The sequence below is a fragment of the Silene latifolia genome, chromosome 1 (genome assembly GCF_048544455.1).
Source record: "Silene latifolia isolate original U9 population chromosome 1, ASM4854445v1, whole genome shotgun sequence".
NCBI classification, from domain to species: domain Eukaryota; kingdom Viridiplantae; phylum Streptophyta; class Magnoliopsida; order Caryophyllales; family Caryophyllaceae; genus Silene; species Silene latifolia.
In genome coordinates this window covers 98,834,384-98,856,606 of record NC_133526.1, presented here as the reverse complement: position 1 = coordinate 98,856,606, position 22,223 = coordinate 98,834,384, and the positions used below count along the sequence as shown (strand labels likewise).

Genomic DNA, 22,223 nt, shown 5'->3' with positions numbered 1-22,223 from the left:
CCAGGAACTTCTAATGCCTACATGATGTGGGAACTGGGAAGTTGCTTACCTACTCCCCCTTGGTCATTGGAAGTTCCTGTGGAATTTAATTCCTACATGAGCAACCAAACACTTTTCCGAAATTCACCTAAATTGGATGAGAGAACTTAATTCCCATGAATTGCATTTTCCTAGAAAAATTAAGTTTCTTCATCAACCAAACTATCTAAGGTAAAATGTTTCAATCATTCAATTTATAATATTAAATATTCAAAGTGTCCTTTTATGTCATTTTACTACCAAAAATCTGCTAATTTACATAACATTTTTTATATAGTCAACCAACTTATCATCTCTAATTTTCAGTTAATTTAACTTATCAACTACGTTTTTAAGATTTTATTAGTTAATTTTGAATTTCCAGCTAACTAGTTTTACCAAAAAGAACAGCAAACTACTCTTGAGTCTTGATGAACTAAGCCGATCTTTTACCTCCTTCATTGTACTCTATCACACTTACTAGTCTTATAGTGACATTTAAAACCTTACAAAATACTCCATTCTACACAAATTTTAAAATGAACACGAACTAATAACGCGGATATTCGTAGTTATTCCATGATATAAAACAACAACAAATAGTTCGTAGTACTCAATCAATAGTAACATTAAACGTCAATTTCTCCAACACCCAATAATCCTCTCATAAATCATGGCCCCAATCCTCGCAAAAAATGTGGGCCCAAACCATTGACAATTGCTAATTTCTCTCTTAACAAATCTCAGCCCTTAGATCTTTTTACGTAACCCCCAAATCAACGCTCCTTATTCGTTGACCCTTTGACCTTGACCCTTAATAACTTAAATCTCCGTACGTTATTACTATTACCATTAAACTCCGCTAACCCTAACAAATAACCTCACGCGCGGATCACTATTCTAACGGTTGAGATGATGTCGTGTTGTACACGCGCCTGATAATATTGGAAGATGAAAAGATTTTGACTTTTGTAGAAGGGATGAAGAAATACGAGGGCAATGTGAAACAGTATTACTGTATCCAATTAAATACTGCCACGTGAGTTTTGAAACAGATGCTGAATAAGTGGCATTGATCGGTTTTTGTCAGAGCGAAATAAATTACTTCCTCAAATTAAAAAAAAATCTAATGATAAAAATAAATTAAAATTGAGAAATGAGCTACCCACCAAAATTAACACACTCTAGCTTCATGTATCTCTACTTAAGGTGAGTGAGTGAAGAATATAGAGAGATAAATAGTGAGTGTGTGTTGGTTGCTAAAATTGTTAAGAGTCGGGTTTACAGGTCGGGTTTAGAGATTTAGAGAGAGGAAGTGAAAATCAAGCACAAATAAGGTAAGGTATAATTTGTTGTCAAATTTTTTTTCATAAATTTTTTTTTGGGTATTTTTTTTTATGTTTGATGTAGTTTTGGTGGTTTTCATGGATAATTTTATTGGGAATTAAATAATATGGTTGGGAAAGAAAAAAAAAAACCAGTTTTCTTATCTTTTGGAAAAAGTTTTTGACTTGGATTGTTTTTACACAAATTAATAATTTCAAAAAGTTTAGTTGGTTTTATTTATTTATGTCTTCTTTTTGGGACATAAATTCAATAATTACTCAACTTTTCACACTACTTGTCTATCTATCTATTGAAGTTAATTCCTTTTTATTTTCTTGTTCATGTCAGGTTTCTTTTTCCCCTAAAGTTTGTTATAATATCATATGACATACAAGATCAACATTTTTTCTTATCCCATAAATTTGCATTTTGGTAGGGTAGCTAAGTAGGAATGGTAGACATGGACCAAAATGCATGATGATCACAAAATATATACTAACCCTAATCATTAAAACGTAATTAATTTATTAAATTATTTTGTTGTAGATTTCGTTGGTGTTTGGTGGAAGAAGAAGAAGAATGTATGGTGATTGTCAAGTAGCATTACCATCATCAATGGGTGGTGGTGGTGGAAGTAATGGTAGTGAAAATGGAGATATTATTTTCTCTTCCCCATTAAGAAACCCTAACAACAATGTCAATGTCAATGTCAATGCATTCACTTTCATGGCTTCACTTCCGGCCGCTTTCCACCCTTTTTCTTCTTCGTCTTCTCTTCATGTAACTAACGCTCCTCATTCCCTCTCTCTTCTAATCATACATCAATTAGCGTGTTGTGTTTTTCTAATTAATGTATGATTTTATGTTTTTGTTTTGTGTTTTTTTAGGTTAAGGAAGAGAGAGGGAAGGAGGATATGTTGGAGAGCATGTCTGGAAGTGAGCTCAATTTAGAAGGCCAAGGCGGTCTTTCTGGTAATGAGCTTGATAGTCTTAGTGGTGGCGATCCCAGCCTTCATCAAGCTCAACCATCGTCGTCGCAAGCGGCTAATAAAAAGAAGCGTTACCACCGTCACACTGCACGCCAGATCCAAGAAATGGAAGCGTAGGGTTTTTATTTTGTTTGTAAATACATAATACATACATTTTCTAAAACAGTTATTAAAATATTTGTTCATGATTATATTAATATTATTTCGTGATTGTTCAGGTTGTTTAGGGAATGTCCGCATCCGGATGATAAGCAAAGGATGAAATTGAGTCAAGAGCTCGGGTTAAAGCCTCGTCAAGTCAAGTTTTGGTTTCAAAATCGCCGTACCCAAATGAAGGTATCATCATTATTATTGTTATTTTCTGGTACCATTATCTCATTTTCGGAGTATTTTTATTTTTTTGTTAAGATTGTTTTTAATGATAGACCATGATACTTAATTTCAGTGTCGATTTACAATGGATTGTGAATTGTGACATTATTGACGGAGTTTCAAAGGTTATTGTCAAGGTTTCTGTTTTCGTAATACCTAATTGGGGGCTAAAGGGTTTCACCATTGAATTGATGGCAAAATGTTAGGCCAGCTGTGAGAGAGACGGGCTGGGAAGTGGTACAGTGACAGGCGAGCGCGATTCCCTAGAATAAATAAAACAAAATAAAGGGTGGTTTCGTATTTAATCATGTGTACTCTTTGAATCATAACCTCGCCATAGACAGGGGCCTTTGATAATAATACACTCGGTTAATACTAACTATTGTTATTTTTTATTCGATTCCAATGTTGAAATGGGAATATGAATCAATTCGATGAACATGGGTGCGAAGAGGAGAATAATAATAAAAAGTAGAATTAGAAGGACTTGATATTAATGAGAATTAAATGAGTTTACCTGTATATCAGTCATTCCAGAATGAAAGTGAAGTAACAAAATGAGAAGGCTTAAATGTTCCCCATGTTTTTAAGGTCCCAACAACTGTAGCAGTGACAATACAGTGAAATTTAATGTAGATATCACTTTCTTTTCTTGCCCTTTTTCTCTCTTTTCATCTTTTGCTTAGCTAGCTAGTTACTTCAATTGTGTTTGCCTTACTTAATCTTAATGTTACATGGTAATTGTGTAATTAACAATCCGTGTTGTGAAAATGTAGGCGCAACAAGATAGAACAGATAATGTGATACTGAGGGCTGAGAATGACAACTTGAAGAATGAAAACTATAGATTGCAAGCAGTGTTGAGGAGTCTTGTTTGTCCTGGTTGTGGCGGCGGATCTATTCTTGGTGAGGTTGAATATGATGAACATCAACTTCGTATTGAGAATGCTAGGCTTAAAGAAGAGGTGTGTTTTCTTATAATCGACTCTGCTAATGCTATAATATAGTGCATTTGTGTTTTCTTAGAGTATAATTTTATGTAAGAGATCGTATGTATGCATTCTTATCATTATCGTATTAAAAACATAAAGAACTATATAGAAAACATGTCGAGAATTGTGCCTTTTGGATGCTAATTCACGACATAAGTGATTCTCAATTTTGTGCTACTGAGTGCTCCGTACTTGTTTTGGTTTTGATTTTGTGATATCATGTGTACCTTTGATGGCGGTCGTGGCTTTATGTTTTTGTGCTTCAAATACCTGATTGCAATCTAATTTTGTTATCATTAGCTACTTTGTTATTGAGCCATGGCTACTAGAGTCGCTTAACCCCTAAGCTCTTAACGCAAGTAATTGATATTGGCAGTATGGATAATTATGGAAAAACATCTAATCCTGGCTTAATTTTTCTCAACAGTTGGATCGAGTGTGTAACATTGCATCACGGTGCAGTGGACGACCACTTCAAACCCTGGGGCCACCACCACCGCCTCATCTCCTGTCTCCGCCACCTTCCCTCGACCTAGACATGAGCATCTACTCGAGGCACTTCCATGAGCCAATGCCTACTTGCACCCAAATGATGCCCATCCCGCATTTGCTGCCTGACAATAATGGCCGCCTTATCCTAGACGAGGAGAGACCTCTTGCTATGGAACTTGCCATGTCATCGATGGATGAGTTGCTCAGAATGTGCCATGTCAATGAGCCTCTTTGGTTTCGTTCTAGTAACAACTCGATGGATGTGCTTAATATGGAAGAGTATTCAAGGATGTTTACTTGGAATGTTGATCCCTTGAAGTCACATTTCAATGAATTCAAGACTGAGGCGACCAAGGACAAAGCATTTGTCATTATGAACAGCATCAATTTAGTTGATGCTTTCCTTGATCCTGTAAGTGTAATTCAATTAATTTACTATCTCCTACATGATTAAATTTCTTCCCTAATTTGATAGCTTGCTAATTAATAAGTTTTTATTGTTTGTTTGATTGTAGAACAAATGGGTTGATTTGTTCCCTTCCATTGTCTCTCGAACCAAGACCATTCAGGTTCTAGCCACTGGTGTTTCCGGTCACCCAAGTGGCTCACTTCATCTGGTTTGTTCATCAACCTTCTTCATGGTTTGATTTCATTTCACAATGATGATGCGTGTACAAGAGTTGCTTATAGTTGAGCTAATTACTTTATATGCAGATGTACGCGGAGTTGCAAGTGCTTTCACCATTAGTCCCAACTCGAGAGACTCATTTCCTTCGGTATGTCCACCAGAACGTAGAGGAAGGTATGTGGGCCATCGTTGATTTCCCTGTGGATAGCTTCAATGGCAGCCTTCAACTATCCCATAGCATGCCTCGATACAGGAGACGTCCCTCAGGCTGCATCATTCTAGACAGGCCTAATGGTTACTCGGAGGTACTAGATTTTTCTCTCAATAATGAGTCTTGTATGACACGGTCATATCCAAACCCTTGTTATATATGGGTTGTTCACATATAATAATAAGATGATCTCAAACAAATTTTTGTGTTACTGTGTTGACCACTACTATAACTAAGTTGATTGTAAATTCAGATTACTTGGATTGAACATGGGGAGATACTAGATGAAAAGCCGACCCACCAAATATTTGATCAGTATTTTCGTAATGGTATGGCATTTGGAGCAAAGCGATGGTTGTCTGTTCTACAAAGGCAATGTGAGAGAGTTGCTAGTCTTATGGCTCGAAACATCTCTGATCTCGGAGGTATACAAAGTTATTTATAAACATATATGAGACAGTTGCACAGGGACAGCAACCAATTTACGATTGAATCGCATCTAACACAGAACTAACTATTGGGTTATTACTGCAGCAATACAATCACCAGAAGCAAGGAAAAATTTCATGAAACTGTCACAAAGGATGATCAGGACATTCTGTGTAAATATCAGCAATTCAGGAGGACAATCATGGACTGCTCTTTCTGAATCCTCAGAGGATACTGTCAGGATTACTACTAGGAAAATCATGGAGCCAGGACAACCTTGTGGATTGATTCTCAGCGCGGTTTCTACAACCTGGTTGCCTTTTTCTCACGACCAGGTTTTCGATCTTTTGAAGAACGAACATCAAAGATCTCAGGTAAGATACTCTCCTACAATTATTTCTGACATATATAGGTTTATTAACACGGTCGTTAATGGATCTGTCTCACACTTCAAATATTGAGACCGTCTCTTACGAGACTAATAGTTCATTCCCCAACAAATGAAGGAAAATTCAAGTTATTAGAAAATGTTAATGGCTGAATTATGTTATTGATTCTTGTCAAATACAGATTGAAGCTCTTTCAAATGGCAGTTCACTACATGAAGTGGCTCATATTGCAAATGGATCTCATCCAGGGAACTGTATTTCGCTCTATCGCATTAACGTAAGAAATCTCTACTTCTTTACTCATAAATTAGATTAGATATGGCAGGATGTTAAAGATTTCAACAGTTCATTTGTCCCACAATATCATTAAAAGGGCACGCGTCCAAGAATGAAATGTTAGATTTTCAACCGCGCAATTGTGCTCAATGCCATTAAGATTGTTTCATAAATTTTTGTTCAACAGTTGGGACATTCTGATAAAAGGCACACGGGAAAATGAATCAAATTATGATTATGATTGAAAGGGGTAGATCAATCATAAATATATGCTCATAATATTTGTGCAATTAATAATAATCTATAGGTCAGCCATTGAAAGTTCTAAATTCAGTTTAATGATATTTAATTTGTCAACTAAAAACGCCATAAATTTGCTCCTCAGATTAAATTGACGATTTAATACAAGTTATTTATGTTTTATACCTAATATATTTAATTGGATTGGATTTTTTTGTAGGTGGCAAGTAATTCTTCCCAAAATGTGGAGCTAATGTTGCAGGAGAGCTGCACTGATCCCTCGGGCAGTTTAGTAGTGTATGCAACCATGGAAGTGGACTACATTCAGCTAGTCATGAGCGGTGAGGACCCTTCTTGTATTCCCCTCCTCCCAATGGGGTTTTCTATAATCCCCCTTGGACCGGACAATTCTGTAGATCCCACCAATGTCGAAGGCCAAGGTCCGAGCAACCATCAAAGGTCAGGATGTCTTCTGACTGTAGGGCTTCAAGTGCACATCAGTACAATCCCTAATGCAAAGTTGAACCTTTCAAGTGTGACGGCCATCAATAACCATATCAACAGCGTGGTTCAGCAGATTGTTGTTGCCCTAGGCAACAACCCTGCTGGTTGTAGCAGCGTAAGCACTAACAACAACGTTGTTGTCAGTGCTTGCCCTGCTACAATTAATAACAGCGCGGTTGGCTCATACTCGGAACCTAACAGCGCTCTCTCTAAGTAAATACCAATCGTACCTCTTAACACGGGTATGAGAGGAAATGGTTGAAGTAATTCATGTTTATCAGTGAATAAATGGGTAATGTTATTAGGTGGTGTGAGACAAAAAAAAAAAAACATTGTACGATTAAATAGAAGATTAAAGATTAAAAATGGTGGTGGAAGTCAAGATCGCACCATACGTGATCCGTAGGCTGGTTGGTTCGTGGTAACCGGGTCAGCAAGGGTGTTGGTTCGGGCATTGACTTCTGCTTTACTTAGTTACTACCTATAGTGTTAAATTTATGACTTCATTTATGTTGGTTGTTACTCTACTTATTATAAGTTGCACTTCTTTCATTTATTTCAAACTTGTGGTGAATTTTTTTTTTTGGAGAATTCAAGAATTGTGTGTGTATTTATTTCGTAGCAGTGAAAGCGTTTAATTCAAGTAGTTGGTTGATTGATTGGAAACTTATTTGGATTGTACTCAGGGTAATTGTTCTACTCTATGCATGCATTCTATATCTTTTTTGGGTTGTGCCAACTGGGTTTATTCAATTGATACAACTTTATTTAAATTCGATCACATCATAGTCGATCTCACTTAAAACCGTTGTAGGTGAAATTGATTCAAATCTTGTTTTTTAGCATCAAAGCTGTCATTTAATTACTCGAGTAAATAGATACTTTCAGTAAAAGTTGTTGATAAGGAGTACAACAAATACGAGTAAGAATTAGTGTTCATGTTAAATAAACTCCGTGCATGGTTAAAACCAACTGGCTTCTCTTGATCAATCTTACTGTAAGTATTGTCACTGGAATGGGTGATACATATATTGTAGTCGCCTACTGGAGGAGGCATATAACAAAGAAGAAGCAATATAACAGCTTGCACCATGCATTACTGCTCCCTACACTACCACCATAATGTAGTTGACACTAGCACAGTATAGGTGTTTCAAGTCAAGCTCGACTCTCGAGGCCAACTTTCCCCCTTACTAGCCTCGTCTCAATCCAACTTGTTTGGGCCCCTCTCTCCCCCCCTTGGTCTAAAAATCAATATTGATGAATCCTGCTGGTCTACTTCCCTTTTGGAAGGTTTTGGGGTGTTGACAGAAGTCAGAAACCATCTAGAGTAGTGGTTATGTTGTTTGGATGGGGATTCGGACGTGTTCGTACCAGCAGATTTCCCCTCCTTCAACTCCTCCTTGTGTTTTTTATGAGCATAGCTCTTTGGGTCGGTTTGGGACCGATTGGTGATCCCCCATTTCCCCCACCAATCGGTGCTTTGTCTCGTGTGTCTGTGTAGGTGGTTTTTGCATGTAAGGCGGTGGTCCTGGGAGGTTTAGCTAGGTTAAATGGGTGTCCTTTGCTGGTTTTCTTGGTGTTTGTTGGCCCGTTGCGACTTTCAGTTTGGCTTTGTTGTGTCATCGCTTTGCGTGAGGTGCTGGTATCCGTCGCTTTTTCGGGCGGTGTGAGGTCATGGGGTTGGGGCTCTTTCTGTTTGAGATGTGCTTGGTAAGGTGGAGTCGGGGTTTGGCTGTGTTTTGGTTGGGTAGGATGTGGTGGTTTCCACTTCTGTTTGATGGTTATTTCTTGTTTATCGTGTCTTTAAATAAATTTAGTTGCATCTTCAAGAATGTTTTGGGAGTCCTGCCCCATTATTCTCGGGGTGTTGGCTATCGCTGTCTCTTCATGGATGTTTTGGGTGTCCTGTCCCTTTATCCTTGGGGCGCTTCTAAATAGAATAAATCGGTTTTAGAAGATTGGTGTCTGGTTCGGGTTGGATCCGTCGGTAGACGGTGCTTTAAAGCAATTATGGACAGAAGATTGGTCGAGGGGAATCCTATGAGGCGGTTTGTGTACATGCTGGGTTTGTTGATCCGTCATTCGTGTGACTGTAGAGTTCGTTTGTCTTGGTGTAGGAGCTCATGCTCCATCGAATGCAGCCCATTGTCTGTTATCCACAATCCCTTTCTACGCTCTTGTGGCATAAGTGCACCACGCCCTCGTCACTCCGCAACTCACAGGTATCGAAGGTTTTCAAGAGACAATGTTAGCTGCTGGCACAACGTTGATAAGGAGACTTGCGCCCACTATTTCGTAGTCCACCAACTTGATATTATTACCCGACATGGTCTTTTGCTGATGTTTAATAGTTATATCGTAGTGATATTTAATTACAAGTGTAATAAGGGTGTAGTTTGCCCGAATTTTATGTAGGTTCACCTTTCTTTACACTGTTGCCAAAAAAAAAAAAAAGACTTTGTTTCTTGTTTGTTTTAATCTAATCTACGTACTTTATTCGACTAAATAAGAAGCCAAGCTCGAACAGTTGATTTTGAGTTAATCCAAAATGTGTCATGCTAACAAAGTAAAAAGGAAGCAAATATGTCGACTTTGGACTGCAGTTGATACCCCTACTACAATCCCCCATTTCTCCCGTTGTCAAACCAAAGAGAACACGATCGTCGATGGACCCATTTACATGCATGCGTCAATTCATCCAGCACTAATTGAACCAACACCTAAGGTTAAGATGTTCTAAGTTTATAACATAACATTGTCTTATAACATTGAAAATTCCAAGATAAGAGTTAACTACGGAGTACGGTATGTAGCGTAGTAAATTAGTTTAATTTCGATAGCAAATTTTTTAATGAAAAATCAATTGGCATCCCTAAGGTGAGCGGCCGTCCTTCTTAGCCTCATTGCTGCGCAAAGAGAAGGCATTGTACCACGAAATAAATGATTAATGCCATTCGAGTTTGCGAAAAGATGAATAGTACCATATTAATTTCTACACTTAGCTTGTATTATTCGTAGCATTAGTCAATAAGCCACTAACATACTAACATTAGTGCCTCCCTACTAGAATTTTGTCTTTCAAAAAATAAAGAAATTTGTGTTGAAATCTTTCACTTACAAAACCATGCCCCAATACATTAGTACCGGAGCTATGATCTATTCTTATTTGCTAATACGGAGTACAGTAAAATGCAAGATTGGTTGTTACCTCAACAATCCTTCCTTACCAAACTAGGGACATACACTTCAACGTTAAATTCAGCAGTGTATATGAAGATTTTGAACTAGGCAGCGAGGAACCACGCACAAATGTCCTATTGCAAGGCTAATGAGATACTTCCTTCGTTCCAAATCATTTGTTTATCGATTTTTCTAACCTACGTCCATTAGGCAAGGATAAGAAACAAAAAAAAAAAAAAAAATAAATAAATGTATTTTCTTGTAAATAAAAGTAAAAGTAATTAATATTGCAATTTCTCATAAAATTATCATTTTGTTTCCTTTTTGGGTTTCTTATTCTATGCCTAGTGGGCATAAGTTAGAAAAACTCTTTATTTGTTTGTTTATTCTTTATTATGGTTATTTTAATCAAAGGACGTATATATTTGTTTACCTCATGTCGTCGTACTTGTACGTTTGTGTGTGTTTAGAGAACATGTGTATTCTTGTTTTGCATTGGTACGTTAATCGTTGTCAATTTGGCATGTACTCCATAGTTTCATATTTAGTTCATGTTCTACGGAATTTTATCTACTACAGTACAATCGTCACAGTAGTTACAAGGTGCATGCGGTCTAGTCATTAACGATCTTACCGACTAAACTATGTAAACCAACCAAAACGAGGGACCAGCGAGCTTATACCTAATTGCCCGGACCTGTACACCATTAAAACAAATAGTACCAATAATTTCAAAATGTCAACGCCCATAATTAAGAAGAACAACCGTTATTAACTGTTTGACCTACAAATGATCCGTACTAAGAATAACTCAGACACGTTAGTTAAATATTACAAACGTGGTTAAAATGGGTCCACTAATTTCGATTCAAAAAATCAATACACAATAACAAGAAACAGATATCTTCGCAACTGCAGTCAATTAAACGATTTATAAACTCTGTAAATACTCATAGTCAAGTTAATGAAAATACTCGTGTGTTTTCACGAATTACCAAGGACCGCATCAAGATTACTGAACAATAGTTATTACATGGCAGGTTTTGCGTATAACTTGGGAACTCAAGGTTGGGGTCTCGGGTAGATAAGAATCTCGGATAGGGTTTGAACGCCTGGTCTCATGGCTAAGCTAACGAATGAGGCGAACAAACACGTACCACATCAAATCTATTAACTTATTACATACCGCTCCACTTTCTATATAAAGGTGATGTATTTGGTCAAGCATGTATGCATTACCGATTTACCGGTGTGTCACAGTGACTAATCCATCTCACTCATTGAGTTAAACGATTAGGTCATTGATCAATTGTATGTACTTGAGATCTAATTCGAAACATGTCAGCATTAAAATGAAGTATTGAGTTCTTGCCGTGCCACACGGCAAATGCTATTACATTTTTGAAGATAATAATTACGAAATCAATTATGATTAGTACTGAGGAGATAAGGAACACATGCATGAATAAAAATGTGGAAGACTTGTCATATACTGTAAAGGACTTGAGGTTAAGCATGCATGGGAAAATTATGCATGGCCACATCAGTAACCCAAATACTTGGGCCGTTGGACATGATCTGCTTACGATTCCTAAGTCAATTTCCCAAACCAAATTATGACTTTATTAAGCCCAGCTGCACCGGACAAGTTATGGTTCAGCTTGGCTGCTTGGGAGTGGAACTGTCAAACTTGACCAGCCTCCAACCAGAATTACTTAACCAGTACCCTGACACCTGAATTGACCCGATCCTATGTGAACTGTCCCGAATGATTATTCTTGGAAATTGACCGTTATCCCTAGAAACATTAATATGTTGATAATAACCGACCCAAAAATGACCCAAACCCGAACTAACCCGAAACCGAATTGACCTAATGTAACACCCTCATTTATCCAAGAGCATTTAGCCAGATCTTCCCAGATAAATAAGGCTGTTAGTAAACATATAAGACGAATAATACAAAAATATTACTTTTAGGTAAATAATATATATATTATACTATCTCAAAACTGTCTTAATAAAAAAGTTCCAAACCAACTGTCCAAATAAATTAAATACTAAGCAGCGGAATAATAAATATTGTCTGATAAAAACAAAGTGATTACTAGGCTTCAGTATAGATCCTCCACGCGTCCCGAGTTCCCAAAAGCATCCATCAATGCACCTTAAAAAACAAACCTGTTATTTAATCTGCTCCCCATTCAACCGGAAATATTAAATGGTTCATAACATGCCACCCCAATTAAAGTAGGCGATAATTTTATTTTTTTTTGTCAACAGAAACATAAACACGTCAAAGGTTGAGTAGGGACAATCTAACAAGGGGCGTCTTAAAGTAAATGGAGGCCCGGTGCATCACAAAATATGAGGCCCCAAATATGAACATACAAGTGCATTATATGTTGAAGTTTGTATTGAATTTCATCAATAAAGCTTATATATTTAGTGGCCAAAACCGGAGGCCCGGTTCCGCCGCCCGTGGTTGCCTGTGGCCTTAGACACCCCTGTCTAACAATATGGATATATTATTAATAACAAATACAGAAACGATAGCGATCACCTGTACAATAAATATATGTACACACAAACGGTAAATGATCAGGTCTCACGTCGTACACGTGCCAACCGTCCCGCATAGCACAACCCCTCTGGACACCGTTCTCAATCTCATGACATGACACAACCCCCTGGACAACGTGCACACATCACCATCGTACAACCCCCTAAACACCGTACCGTCTGAACACCTCGATAGTACAATCCCCTGAACACCATACATACCGGCATCACATCTCATCTCATCTCATCTCAATTTCCACATTCACAATAACAATAACAATAACAATAACAATAACAATAACAATAACAATAACAATAACAATAACAATAATAATAATAATAAGACACGATATAACTTCTCACATCTCAATAATTGCAACAGTAATAATACGTAAACAATCCTTCTTAATATATCAATCACAATAATTAATACAAGTTGAGTAGATATATCCCTGCCTTTTACCAACATCCAAGCACAAGCACAAGCCCAAGCAATCCATGAATCGATCCTTCATACATCCATCACCTACATAACATAATTATCTATAATTACTACATACTTAAGCACCCAATCATGCACATACCTAGACTCATCACGACTTATTAGTAATTCCAACTTTAAGACTAAACTCGACTTTATATTATTTACCTTAAAGTAATACTTTTGCATTATTTGTCTTTTATATTTACTGCCTCAGGCAACTGAGATGATAACAGTCTTATTTATTTGGGAAGGTCTGACTAAAGGCTCTTCGATAAATAAGGGTGTTATACCCAAACCAACCCAAATTATGTTAAATCTGAAAATAACCCAAACCTAACTCAGTTTACCTATTTGTTAGGTCTTGGGAGGAGGTGTATGGATTACCTATCTCATTTTCATATCTCATTAGGATTTTCATATCTCTGACACATTACACTTAATCATTGAAAATATAGTATAAATATATTTAATAAATAATGAGTCAGAATTACTCAACGATGAAGGTAGTAAAACACGAGATTGAGATAAATGATATGCATGCTGTGAAGGAACTAGACCCCTAATTAGACTCCTCTAATTAGTAACTAAATAACATGGTTAGTTAGTTTGAAGTGATGTAGTTACATGCATGCAAATATGATGCCATAAAAATGAGTAAAGAGAATAATAAGACAAGAATAATACAACCTATTCTTGATCTACAAAATGCATGATCATCTTCATCAACACGTGATGGACCAAGTTCCATGCAAAAGAATCCCAACCTTGAGATGGCTCTCCAACCATCTATAGCATCCAAAGTAGAATGGCTCCTTAACATGGCACCCAAGACTTTGCCCCAAAACCACTAATAATATTAACTAGATATGGTTAGTGATTAACCCTTTATAATATGTATTTATTATTACTACTAATAATACTTGATGTATATTATATTTTGTGAATTTATTTGATGATTGGTTTTTGATCAACTTTTGATCAAGTTATAAAGAAGAAAAGATGTAGAAGATGGTCTCTAATTTTCTTCAATATAACAAGCCAAGAAGAGGATTTTTGTCTCTACAAAATCTCATACCAAAATGACCTGTGATAAAGAGGGTATATATAGGCATGAAATGTAAACAATTCATTAAAGTAGACTAGCACATGGTTAGGCATCTGTTAGTCAACAATTGACAAAAATATGGAGTATAAAACACACTACATAAAACCGGTGCATGTGACTCTTTTGGCTCCATTTTTTACTTTTGACATTTGTCCCACAAATTTTTATAAGTCTTATATTTAATTATCTTATATAATTAAATATTAGTTTGATCATTTAACACTTAAATAATACAAATTAGTGAATAATATACACTTAACTTTTAAGTGACATTATACCATTTAATCAATATAAAATGTGTCTTATAAAACCCATTTAGCTAATTTTACAACTCCTTGTAAATATAATTAGCTAATTACACACACACACACACACACACACACACACACACACACACACACACACACACACACACACACACACACACACACACACACACACACACACACACACACACACACACACACACACACACACACACACACACACACACACACACACACACACACACACACACCATATTAATTTAGTAAATTAACTATAAATTACTAAATTCCGTCTCACATTTATTAATCAATTATCATATAATTGAATAATAAATTTATTTGGCCCGAGTTCTTAACTCGTCACCAAATATATAATTCACTTGACTAATAAAAGTCAATATACACAAGGGACTAGTTAAATTGTATCTTATACAAATAATTAGCTTTTTTGTCATTGGGGCTCCACCCTATAGGTGTGACCGTAAGGGATCAGCTGGACATCGCCGTCATACGACAGTAACATCAAACCCTAGTCGGCCAATCGTTACCAATATACGTTGATCAGCTGACGAGTATTAATAATAAATATCCCAATTATATTCTTTTAATGCGATTTATTATGTAAACGGACTATTGTGGAGGACACATACTACAACATGCTGTAACACCCCCATTTACCAAAGTGTCTTACCAAGGCCTACTTTAGCAAATGGAAGTACTACCATCTCGGTTGCCCGAGGTAGTACATATCAAAGATACCATAATGAAACGTTTATGAATATAAATTAAGGTTACAAAGTTACAAGTTCCAAAAACTAAAATGAAGTACAACTCAACAAAACAAATGAAAGTCTAACCAACAGCGGAAGCTAAAATGTGATAGTCTCGTAGATGTCTCGTCCAATCCCGCAACGAGCTTAAAATATCAATACCTGCTAGATATCTGCTCACCATCCCCCAATGGATCACCGCAAATTTTGCAACAACAGAAAAGGGGTTAGTCAATTGCACAATAAAGCATACTATAACAATAACAACAACCATCCAATCTCAATCATGTAACAATACAATTCACATCCTCCAAATACCATTATCTGAGTTGTAGCCCAGATCTGCCAGGTAACCCATCGCAACAGGTTATCCACACCACCACTGCGAGACCGCAGCCTTGACACCTAAGCCCTGCTCATCGCAACGAGCGATCTCAGATCATTAATGTGCACATCGCCTTTGTGAGGGGAGCCACAAAGGGCGAACATGAAGGTGAAGACCATCTCCCGACAATGACTTCACAATAAATACCACAATACCAATAACAACCAATCTCTACAGTAATATCACAACAAAGAATCGCACAATACAGGAAATCAACCGTACAAGGATTGAGTAGGGAAACCCTACCTTATTCACAAATCCGAGATCAATCACAAAAAAAATCATGCAGCTAAAACTGCTCCTTACCAAATCTCCACCTAACATTCATACACAACAATTCTAGCATCACGATAAAACCCTAGTTAAACCTTTCCCTTTTAATTTCTCAGATTAGAGTTTACTTAATCTTAAACAAAAGTGATTACATTGATTAAAGACAACGAGTACTTACAAATGCGGTGAAACATGGAACTACAGACTCCAAATGCTTAGGAATCCACCCAAAAGATGCTAGGATATGATTAGGATGATTAGGGAGGAGATTAGAAATGTTTTAGGTTTCAGAAAAAGTGATTAACGACGTGTTTAGTGAATTATATAACTCCATTATCATCCTAATCAAATCGCGAAAATTAACCCGTCAGAGCGGGTACTCGGCTGAGTACCTGATGTACTCGGCCGAGTTTCTCACAACTCGGTCGAGTGCACCCAAAACAGTAGTCTGTCTAAAAGCACTTGACGGCTTACTCAGCCGAGTATAGCCTACTTGCCCGAGTGCACTGTGACCAGAATTCTGTGGTATTACACATGCACTCTTCATATGATAGCTCATAAGAGTTGTATAGAGTGTTTGAGATGTTTAGGGTTCATAAGGAGAGGAAAAACACTATTCACGAGTATATAGCAACATGGAACCGGATTTCGCATTTTCTGGGCATGAACCGAAGCACTTGGTCAAGTGCTAGAGTGCACTTAGGGATGTCATTGGGGTGGGGCGGTGGTGGATATAGGCTCCCCCGTACCCATACCCACCAAGAAAAACTTGTACCCATCCCCGCCCACCACCCGTGGCGGGTACAAATTTCCAAAACCATCCCCGCCCCAACGGGTAAAAATATAAAACCGTACCCACCCCGCCTACCCATTAACCCGCTAGACCATAATTTTATTTGATAATTTTTTTCGTAAAAGTTGGTTTAATCATTATTAATTTTCAATGTTTTGATTTTATCTTTATAATTTTATTTTTTAGCCAAATAAATTAGTAAAAAACTTTATAAAATAGCTATTATTATCATTATATCTTAATTATAACTAAATACGATTTATAAAATTATCATAATCCTACTAATTTTTTTAATGATTGGCGGGTAGGCGGGTATTAGGTGGGTAAGATGCGAAATCCATCCCCGCCCCATGACCCATGGCGGGTACAATTTTCGTAACTGCACCCGCCCCACTACCCGCCAAAGCTCTACCCATCCCTGCCCCCAACTGGGGAGGGTGCGGTGCGGTACCCATTTGTACCCGTCCCGTTGACATCCCTAAGTGCACTTGACCGAGTGTCACCTAATCAGACCTTAAGTTAAACCCAGAACACACTCGGTCCACCACACTCAGTCGAGTACACTCCCTTACTCGGTCGAGTGCTTCCTAAAACTCAGGGGTATTACACTAGGTCTGGACTTGGACCATTCACGTCCATACCTAGGTCTACACGTGGATGTTTTACTTCCTAACTTTCCTACACTTTTGTGTTTTCATAAAACGATCATATCTTCCTCGTTTCTTGTCCGTTTAGGGTGTGTGACCTATCGTTAGAACCGTAAGAGAATAAGCTATCACCTCTAATTCGAATTACTTCATTTTCATGTCTAGAACCCATGTTATGACCGTTAAAAATTGATCCTTGTTGTAGACGGATTCCAAACTTGTTTTGGGGTGTGGTTTATGTTCTTGTTGCTTATACTTTTAAACATTTGTTCTAATGCTCGTTTACTTTGAATGGTCATCCTTGATAGTTATTCCAAGCGGCGACTAAAAGATAGAATCGAGTAGTTTAATTGCGTTAATTTGTCATGTCGATTAGTTTGATTACATTATTGTCATTATGAATTTTTCTTTTTAACTTTCAAAGTTATTATATGTAGAAGTTAAGTAAAATAATTATGAAAGGAGCAAAGTTGGTGGAGCAGGAGCTATCAATCCAGACAATACCACTACCCAACCATCACCACACCAGTTACTACACAAGCTAATTGGCTACAGTTTATGAATCAAGGTTCGAACCCAGGGGGCCTGACCATGGTCCAGCTAACTTAAGGGAAGTTCCCTCTACAAGTTTGTGTATGATCAATCGTGCCAAATGTGTAACACCCGCGAATTTCCTATTTTGACATTTAAAATTTATTAAACCGTTTGATTACTCTATTTTATAATTTTGGATTATTCAATTTAATTAATTTTATGTCAAACACGATTTTTATAAACGTATTATATAAAAGCTCATTTTTATAAAAAATACGTATTATTAAATTATATTTTGAGGCATGATTTTTATAAGAATATATTTATTCGCATTTTTGGTCGGATAATAATAATGACCGCAATAATAATAACTTATGTCTTAAAATCCGTCTAACATTAGACCGTCACATTTCAATAGGGAATGTTATATAAACTCGGACCAATCGAAAATTGACAACACGTTCACCTACTCCCTTACACCCTACCTCTAAAAATCTCCTTTATATATTATTATATATTTTATATAATTCTTATATTATTATTATTATTATTATTATTATTATTATTATTATTATTATTATTATTATTATTATTAATATGTTATTATATATGTATTATTATTGTTATTATTACTTACACTCCGTGTTATTGGCCCGTGATCCCCACACACACACACACCCCCCTGCATTTCCCCTATTCTTCTTCTTTCTCCTGCAAACAAACACAGCGACACAGCAATACAGCAGCAGTCCTCCGTACAACACCATTTTTAGACCTTCAACCCAAGATCTCTCCCTTATTTCTCAACCAAATTCCATGAATTTTGCACCAATAGCTTCCCCATCTCGTCCTCCTTCTTTATATGCAATAAAGAACCAAGCTTTAAATCTGTTTCTTTTGGGTCGTCTTTCAGAGATGCGGTTTCTGGGCTAACCTCTTCCATTTTTGGGTTAGAATCACCCTTGGATGGTTCCTTGGACGTTTAAGAGCTCATAAACAGGTAACGGTGATAGGTTACTCGACAATTAGTCGATACTTTCGTCCTTCTTACTCGATCTTCCTTTTTCATTGTAAATTTTGAGTCTTTCCTGAGTTTCTCATGGAGGAAGTTGAGTTTTCAGAATTATGGTTAGTTTACATGGTCACTTGTTAGCTTCCATAGCCTGGCCTCATGTATAATCGATTAAAAGTATGTTGTGTAGCTGATTTGTCGGTTTACTCGTCGAGTATATGTGCGTCCTCCTTGCTGTTTCTTAGGACCCAATTATGACAGGAAATGGTCGTGTTTATCCCTGCTGCAATCATGTTCATTTTGTCTCACGAACTCGTTCTTTGTCTTCCGTCCGAAATCACACATATCTTTGATTTGTTCGCCTTTCTTTCTTTTATTTTCCTTCGGTTTGCCGCTTGTTCTCGTGTCGAGCAAATGGTACTTTTTCTACTATTGTTCTTCGTTTCTTGCTGGATTTTCGTGTGTAGATGCGGGAGTCGTGATGGTGCCTGACCATGTCCCAAGTATGCGCATCCCCATCCCCCAAACCCCGAGTTAATTTCGTCTTAAGACGGAGTCGAATTAAGAGCTCCTAAATCTGATTTTAAAACCGTCCCTCTGCTAGTTTTGAACCCTATTTTGGGACGAATTAAACGGTCCCTCAAATCTGTTTTTCTGCCTTACACGCTTGCTAAAGTTGTCCCATGTATCTTGGTTGTTTCTCCGCTTCAAAACTCGATTTTGGTATGGTGGTGTTCTGTTTGGATGCCGTGCCCCTACCCTGTTGCGCCTCTGTTTTGAGGGCTGTCTTGTGAGGTCATGTGGTAGCGTGAGAGCCGTCTTGGCCGCAGCTAAGGGCTAACCACGGGTGGCAGTGGCCACGACATGGCTGCGGGATGAATGGCCTCCACCATGACTCGGCAATGTCGAGTGTGGTCACGGGGAGGTGCCTTCTTTCCTTAGTTTCCTCTTGTTTTTCTTGTTCTATGCTTTGGTGGTTATATTAAGAACAATATGTGTTGGACTCAAATCCTTGTTTCTCTTGGGCCCAATTTATTGGTGTTTTGGGCTCACCACTATTAAATGGTTGGGCTCACCACAATTTAATGGTTGGGCTTGTTCTGTCACTTTTATTGAATTTGTTTGCGTTCCATAAAGTTTTCACATGACGTAAGTTATTCGTTGTTACTTGTTTATTTTATTTAGTTATTAAACCGGCATGTTAAATTATGAAATGAATTGTTTATTTATATGTTACAAGCATGAAAAGGTTATTATAAATAATTACTTGTAAGAGTCGTATTCTTGTAGAAATGCCATATTACCATCGTTTATGCTTGACATACAATTTTTTTGCCCCCTTGTCTTTGTTCGGCAAGCACGGGTTTGACCTACTCGTCTTTGTTCGGCGAGTACGGTTTTGGCCTACTTGTCTTTGTTCGGCAAGTACGGCTTTTGGCCACTTGTCTTTTACGGCAAGTGAGTCTTATCTTAGTCTTTCCGCCACTTTCGTGCTGTTCTGGCGATTGGGGTACTCGGTCTCCTTAGTAGTCGAGTCTTGGGTGCGTGCTGTGCTGGCGCACGTCGAATCGGAATGTACACCCGAGAATCTGCAGATTTAGACTAGGACCGTATTATTATCGTAGTCCTACCCGGGGAAACTATAGTCTAAGAGTGATAAATGTCTTGCATTATTTGGATGGTTACTTTGGTCATATCTCCTTGAAATACGTGCTCGTGGCTAAGTGACCGTGCCTGTTATCTTGTCTTTCTTATTATTTAATTGTCTCACGTGAATAGTTTAATCGTTATCATGCTAATGTTGATCTATCTTGTTCCATCTCATTTGATCACCATGTTTAAACATAAACTTGATATCCATATTTCTGTAAGAGTCTTACATGACTTACCTGTTTTAGTTCTTGTTTATGTTCGTTTCGACATTTTGTGGCTGGGAGAACCTTGAGTTACTCCCCACTGACTGTGGCGTTCATGTTTACATGAATGACAGGTATTAGTGATGCATTCATGGGGTGAAGACATGTGTGAGCTAGCGAGCACTTCGGCCTAGTAGTTGGTTTATTAGGATTGTTTAGACCTACCTTTTTTGTACTGTCATTCGAGGGATATCTTTTCCCTCACCTTGACTATCACGTTTGTATAATTTAAACTTTATTTCCGCATTCTTTATTTATGTTTGGACTTTGATGAACCCGCGCTTTAAATTTTAAAAGTTTTCAAAAATTTCCTAATTTCCGCCTGAATTTATAAGTTATATTTTCCGCTTTATCGCGGGGTGTCACAGTTGGTATCAGAGCCTATGTTGCTCCCGACGCACACACGTGTACCCCAAATTTAATTTGAACTTGACCTTGAATAATGAATGAGAGATGGGTAGACTTAAGGACCTAAGGTGGTAGTCTGTAGTGTGTTTGCTCTTTGTTAGGTTCTAACATGTTTGTTGATTGCCATTTTATAATTGTTGTGGCCTTGGATCAATGACTGTAAACTTACCGATGTGGTGATCAAGATTTGGTGCCTATTGCTGAGGATTGAAGATTTGTTCAACCTTTGAAGATGTTTCTCATTCTTTGTGTATCTTGCTTTATTCTTTACCTCTTGGTGCTTATCCTTTCTCTAAACTCTCCTCTGTTCTACTTTGAAAGTACTCTTGTATTTCCTAACTTGTCTTTTGATCCTTGCTAATCTTTCTTAACGCCTTTGTATAGTACTCCTTCTTTTGAGAAATGTTGACCTTGGTTGGAAATTTGACTTCTGAGGAGATTGTTGTGTTTGACCTTTAAACCTGGTTTTGAGAGGATTGATGTTGGAAAGACTTAGGTAGTGTGATGAGACATACTTGATGGTTCTTATACCTAGATCCTTGATAGAGTGAGTATAGTTGATTGGTGGATTTTGTATGTCGAGTGTGAGTGATATTGATTACTACTTGAGGTATGATATGAGAGTGAGAGTAAGCTACATTGTTGGGGAGTCTTAACACTTGTTTTAGTAACTGGAAAGGATAAAGGTAGGGTTGGCACCAATGATGAGGTTAAAGGACATAGTTTTAATTTATGGTTTTAGAAACTTTGAGGTTGTATTAAGTACTTGAGATGATGGGATGATGTTGTAGATAAGTGTAGATCTGTTTTTGGGAATCCGTAATAAGTAAAAGGATAGAAGGACTTGAGACCCTAGTGATTTTTCAGACTTTGGGTTGGCATGTTACTACCTTACTCTAAATGAGAACCTTGTGGAATATTCGAGAAACCCGTGGTTGACGCTAGTTGGATATGAGTGTAGCTTTGTTGGAAATTTTGACCTCGACTTTGATCTTGTGGAAGTTGTTTGTGGATGTCTG

At 37.4% G+C, this 22,223-nt stretch overlaps 1 protein-coding gene across 4 annotated transcripts; it reads left to right on the top strand.

Annotated features, from left to right (window-relative positions):
* The first annotated feature begins 1,075 nt into the window (after positions 1 to 1,075).
* On the top strand, positions 1,076 to 7,536 carry LOC141608068 (homeobox-leucine zipper protein HDG5). 4 transcript variants are annotated; one of them, XM_074427422.1, is made up of 12 exons: positions 1,076 to 1,355; positions 1,891 to 2,124; positions 2,232 to 2,446; positions 2,552 to 2,669; positions 3,482 to 3,670; positions 4,125 to 4,601; positions 4,705 to 4,806; positions 4,904 to 5,122; positions 5,282 to 5,453; positions 5,563 to 5,831; positions 6,028 to 6,123; positions 6,583 to 7,536. In XM_074427422.1, the coding sequence occupies exons 2-12, from the start codon at positions 1,924 to 1,926 to the stop codon at positions 7,081 to 7,083; spliced, it is 2,559 nt and encodes an 852-aa protein (XP_074283523.1). In that variant the 5' UTR covers positions 1,076 to 1,355; positions 1,891 to 1,923; the 3' UTR covers positions 7,084 to 7,536. The 4 variants fall into 4 exon arrangements, with proteins under 4 accessions (XP_074283523.1, XP_074283531.1, XP_074283528.1 ...); XM_074427427.1 differs by having other exon boundaries at positions 1,114 to 1,360; XM_074427430.1 differs by lacking the exon at positions 1,891 to 2,124 and having other exon boundaries at positions 1,112 to 1,355.
* The last annotated feature ends 14,687 nt before the right edge of the window (positions 7,537 to 22,223 follow it).